This window comes from Rhincodon typus, chromosome 23 (genome assembly GCF_021869965.1).
Source record: "Rhincodon typus isolate 14 chromosome 23, sRhiTyp1.1, whole genome shotgun sequence".
NCBI classification, from domain to species: Eukaryota; Metazoa; Chordata; class Chondrichthyes; order Orectolobiformes; family Rhincodontidae; genus Rhincodon; species Rhincodon typus.
Window position 1 is genome coordinate 18,843,496 of NC_063354.1, and position 6,092 is coordinate 18,849,587.

Consider the following 6,092-nt stretch of genomic DNA (forward strand, 5'->3'; position numbering starts at 1 on the left):
CTGCTGTGTTCATCCAGCTTACACCTTGTTATCTCAGATTCTCCAGCATCAGCAGTTCCCACTATCTCTGAACCAAATAACCTTTCCATTTTATGTATTTCCTGGTCAGGGAAGTACAAGAGTCAATGACAAACATTCAGATTTTTTTGTCAATCACAATTTTGAAGCGTACTGATTTTGATGTTCAATATAGTTAATGGGCAGAAATTCTAGCTATCAACAGGCAATATTCTGGTTTTCATTCACAAGGCTTAGTAGCTTGTAGGAATTAATTTCAACTATGCTTTCTGCTGACCACCTCGATTCAGGAGTTTTCAGATTTTTCCATTTCTGAGGAAAGTCTCAACTTAAGTCTTCAGCCCTTGGCATCACATGTCTGGCATCATTTTGTGATGCCAAAGTTATGTATGGAAATAAATCAGCTGTGAGCTCATTGAGTGGCAGAGCAGAGTTGATGGGTTGAATGGTTTCCATCTGCTCTTATGTTTTATGCTCTTACCATATTTTGAATAGAAGTAGCACCGTGGCATCTTGGTCTCATCATACTGGTGCAAAAACTCGCACTGATCTCCTTTTTTACATAGGCCTCGGAGCCAGTGTTTGCATACAATATTCTTGTCACCACACAAGTGTCGAAATGGGCACATTTGTTCTGCAATAAATGCAAAGATAGTATTAGCTACAGCGGTAGCATCACTAGAATACAAAAAAGTGTAATAAAAATCTGATTCAGTTTGTTGAGGCCTATAAGGTGCTGTAGACAGGGTCTCTGATGATCCTGTAACGCTTGTAAGAAAACCACAAGTTGACTTTTGCCATTACAGCAACACAGCAAGTTTGAGCATAGATATTGTAATATGAAAACTAATTAGCAATTATCAGTTCAGTAAATCATATCAAATGTTTTCCTCAATATTTGTTATCGTAATGCACTGTCGTTTTGCATGATAAAAGCAATAATTTAAGGTTTATTTTGAACACTTCTACCATAATTTTCTGATATTCAATTTTATTTTAATTCTGAGGATATGTTTTATGAAATTAAGGTAACCTATTTTGTGACCACTGCCTGGGTATAATTGTATATGCAGATTCATTTCTATAGTATCTGCACTCAGTTCTAGCATTCAACTGGACAGTTATTGAATAACTAGCTTTTTTTTCAGTGACGAGAGTTGGGTAATGGGAGGATTTTAATTTGAAACACTCACTGCTGCCAGGATAACAGTTCGCACTCAGTCTGGTACTTACATCCAGTTCATTTGGGGAAGTGGGAAACTTTTAAAGGCCAAGATATTATTTAAAATGTGGAGTGTAATATCATATGAATAAATGAGGTAAAGATGGTTAAACGCTTGAACACACCTGGTGAAATATCTCCCAGGAGATAAATTAGGACAGAGTAAAAGTCTACAATTTGTGTGGATCAGACCAGACCCTCTAAGTATTTTAAGAAGATAGCCTAGACTAACTTTATCTTATTTTAAAATGTGAATTTTGTGTTCTAGATGTGATGTGACTAGTCAAACTACTTGACATTAAGCAAAACAATTTATTTAAACACTATAGATAAAATACAAAAAGAGAGAGAGGAATTTAGAACAACAACTATTAGAAAACACAACCAAAGAATAGATACAGTACCTATTACTAATTAACTGTTCTAACATAATAACATCCCATAAACACAATCCTTGGCAAAAAGGTAAATTCAGATAGATTCTGACATGCAGTTCTCCAATCCAAGAGGAAACAACATCAAGAGAAATTTCAGAAAAATTAGCAGCTAGGAATCATTTGCTGAAGCTTCCATCTGTGACCCCAAACAGCTTCTGACTGCTACAGCTGAAAAAACTGTAAAGTCTAGTCTGAGAGAACTGGCCACTCTCCTATAGTTACAACTATTTTTTAAAACCTAAAGGCCTCCTAATTTATTCACTGAAGCCATTTCAGTGGCCAGTTTGGTGCCTCTGCCTTTATAACTTCTCTTAAAAACAGCCTAGGACAAAAATAACCTAACATGACAGCATGGTCACAAATTCTGCAATTTTTTTTTCAATGAAACTTTTATTACAGCTCAACCTTTTACTTCAGAGCTTTATGAATCAATATCATTTCATTATGGTCAAATTATTACCTAGTTACTCCCTATATTCATGTTTTTCAACTCCATACAACAGAAATTCTACATAATAATCCTTGTGTCAATACTGTGGCTTTAAGAGGTGTTTTGTGCATTATTTTTTAAATGAAGAAAGATTGAGACAGAGGTGATGATCAATAAAGTCTGCTCAAAGCCAATAAAGTAAACAGCTTATGAGGCTGTCTTTTTCAAAAAGGTTGGAACAATAGAAGCAGCCTGAATGGGTGGGGTCAAGCTCCCACAGAACCAGGATTTTTAGTTTGAGCTTTCAGCAGTTGCTGGAGTCTTGAAGCTGGATGTGGAAGCTTTCATTCCTCTATTACAGCTCAAAGCTGGGGTTCTCTTCCAGCTGTTAGAATTGCATGTGAGAATCTATTTTACTGAATTTGCCTTCACCAAGAATGGGTTTATGGGATATTACTATATTGGAACAGTTAGCTAGTAGAGAATATATACAGTGACGCATTTTGTTTTACTGAATCAGAATCCCTACATTGTGGGAGCAGGCCATTCAGTCACCAATCCTCCAAACAGCATCCTACCCAGACCCAATGCCTTACTCTATCGCTATTATCCCACATTTCTCCTAGCTAATCCACCTAGCCTGCACATCTCAGACACTATGGGCAATTTAGCCTGGCCAATCCACCCAACTTGCACATCTTTGATCTGTGGGAGGAAACCTGAGCAGCTGGAGGAAAGCAATGCAGACATGGGGAGAAAAGGCAAACTCCACACAGACAGTCACCTGAAGGTGGGCTTGAACCTGGGTCCCTGGCGCTGAGAGGCAGCAGTGCTAACCACTGAGCCACCGTGCTCATCACCATTCAAAAAAGCAATTCTAAAAATACACAGTAATCAAAATGACTGGTGTTTAATGAGCTTGCTTTGAAAAACTATTCCACTTTGCATCAGTGACATTATAAAACAGACTTAGTATGCAAATCAACATTTCCCTTGCATTGCTCATGTCATGTGTTAATGACAGTCCAGTGTTCCAAGCTACATTTGTTTTTGTTTTCATTCAAGATTCAAAATTTATTCAGACCAATTCCATAACTGATGACAGTTCTACTTATCAACAAAAGAGATTACATCAATACTTGAATGATAATTTTTGTTTAATTAGTATCTTACCTTTTAAGCATTTGCCTTTAATGAAAAGCTCACAAACTGCTGAACTAGATTCTGCAAAGAAAGATGACAATATTTATAAGAAACTACACAGAGCTTTCATACAGTGATTTGGTTAATGGATTTCTCACATCTTTGCCATTAACACTCAACACCAAGTTTTTTTTTCCTGCTAACACCTATTAAGAGCAAATTTTTGTACTATTCATCCAGCTGCTCCATTTTTGCATTATTGCAAGGCAGCTGCCTTACAGGCTTCTAACAATGTCTTAAAAAACAAACCATTCTAGTGCACATGGAAGATGTTCAATTTGTACTGAAACAATACAAACCGAGGCATCTAACATTTTAGCCATACCTCAGTTGAGATGCGCCTATTATAATCAAGTGGTTAAATAATTTGACAACATTCATGCAAATTTAAAAGCAACAAATACACACACGTAACTTGAATTTTCACTGTTTAATATGGAGTGTATCATTTTTCCTGTTATTTATACAGATCTATAATCATAGAACCAAGAGTGAAATGATAAAGGTGAAAGATCTTAATGCAGGTTGGGATATTGCTGGTGTCAAAATGAGGAGGACCACACAGTTCATTTGGTATATTTCCTGGTGCCCAGCCTGCAAGGTGTGGTCATCTTCTCTTTAGGGAGTTAGCTAGCAGGATTCAGAGGTGTAAAAAAAGGATGATAAAATCCCTCTCCAGCAAGAAACCAGAATGGCTGGACAATCATCCAAAGTGCCATAGCCTACTTTAGATCTGAGATACTGTAAAGGTTTATGTTGTTAACAGTTCACCAATTCTAGGCTAATCATCCTGGAACCCACCCAGCCCCCAGTACAAACCTGAGGCCCAATCTCCATTTCCAAAGACAGCAATGGAACCCTCCATTTGGGAGGAATGCTCATATTGTCAAATAGTTTGGAACCAAAAATCATGAACTGCCATTTTGTTGTGGGATGCTGTCATATTAAGTAGTATCAAATTCTGTTTACTTGTAGTTAAAATTTATGTCCAAATTAATATTAAAAACATAATTTCAGAAGCTGTAACTTGATTTTTCAATCTGATCCACTTAAAGAATTCAAAACCCTCAATGCATAGCAATTTAAATAGTTAAAAGGACAAAATAAACATTGAAGTAGGGGTTCAAACTTACAGGAGTTTGGATATGGGGTAAGAGCTTGTGACTATGTTTCATGGCATCAATAGGAGACTGTTGTCAAGTTTAAATATTCAAAACTTAGTTTCAAAGTATTGGCTGAAATTTGAACCAAACAATAACAAGATAGTTTATTATAGCATGAGGTAACGTTTCCTTCAACAATTTCAGATATTGGAAAACATCACCTCTAAACCCCTCCTAAAGATTGATCTCATTCAGGTACAAGCCAGACTGTGTAAATAAACAAATAACACTTGCCCAGATGAGTTAAGCTCTAACAACATTCAAGAAGATCAACATCATCCAATACAAAGAAACCCACTAATTGGCAACCCATTAAACAAACATTCACATATCCATTGCAGTGCACTGTAGCTACAATGTACACCATTTCACCATGGCTCCTTCCACAGCACCAGCTACTGTTAAAAAGGATAAAGAAAGTAGGGGACTCAGGACCATCACCACCTGCAAGTTTCCCTTAAAATCTGACAATTCTATTTCCAAAGTATCCTTTCATTGTCCTGCATTAAATACCCAGAACAGCCTCCTGATAATACTGTGGGTACAGCTACACCACATAGACTACAGTAGTTCAAGAACACAGCTCATCATTACCTTCTCAAGGACAATTAATGCTGGCCTTACCTTACCATCCTCATGGATAAATTAAAAAAAAATCATTATTCAACTTTTATATTTTTGCTGATCAATGAAATGTGTTTTCAATACAATTACATTTCCATTACTATGAAAATAATGGAAGACTTTCTAAACAATGAAGGCAATTATGCACAAGAATGATATTTCCCCAAGTTTTATCTCCAGATCATAAGGAACTCCTTACTATCCATGCCAGAAAATGGCAAATCCATAATTCCTCTCTGTTGCTCCAAAACAATTTCAAAATCAAATCTCATCATCTGTAAACCAGCTATCAACTCTTGCATCTTTCACTGTTGCAGTTTAAATGCTTTCTTCCACCAATACTCTCCTCATCAAGCACAAGGGAACAAACATGTACCTTAGCAAATTTGATTTATAAACGTATCCGTGCCTGGGGCCTCCTGGGATTTTATAAAATATTTATTTTGTTTTAAATTCTTTTTGTAATAAATTACAGATTATAGGGTAAATACAGATTTGTCAGTTAAAGAGTTTAATTTAATGACTTTCAAGTTAAGGTTTACAGTGGTCACATGACAATTCAATATTGGGATTAGTGACTTAATTAGCTGTTCTGTGAAAGCTAAAGTCAATCTTATGTGAGTTTTACAATTACACCATAAGGAAAAGGCAAAATGATTAATATATTAGTTGAAGTGTTTTTAGATTTTGATTACAGTTACATTAGCTTCTGGCCATTCAGAACTGAGGCAGTTGGGTATTCCATTTCCTGCTTGGAAAGAGAAGAAGGAAAATCTTTTAACAGAAATCACCAGATACAGGTAAAAGCTTCTTAGGTCCCACAAAGAGGAAGTGATAGATGCGGGTACAGTTACAACATTTAAAAGACATTTGGACAAGTACATAAACAGTAAAGGTTTTGAGGGAATAGGGCCAAATGGAGGCAAAAGGGGCGAGTTTTAGTTGGGAAACTTGGTCAACATGGACAAGTTGGACATCAAAGGTCTGTTTCCATG

The 6,092-nt window shown here is 36.4% G+C and overlaps 1 protein-coding gene across 1 annotated transcript; it reads right to left on the reverse strand.

Moving 5' to 3' along the window:
* Positions 1 to 401: 401 nt before the first annotated feature.
* On the reverse strand, positions 402 to 5,452 carry LOC109922938 (cleavage and polyadenylation specificity factor subunit 4-like). Its single transcript, XM_048611110.1, has 3 exons — positions 5,297 to 5,452; positions 3,281 to 3,331; positions 402 to 652 (listed from the first exon to the last, which is right to left on the reverse strand). The coding sequence occupies exons 1-3, from the start codon at positions 5,397 to 5,399 to the stop codon at positions 402 to 404; spliced, it is 405 nt and encodes a 134-aa protein (XP_048467067.1). The 5' UTR covers positions 5,400 to 5,452.
* Positions 5,453 to 6,092: the final 640 nt, after the last annotated feature.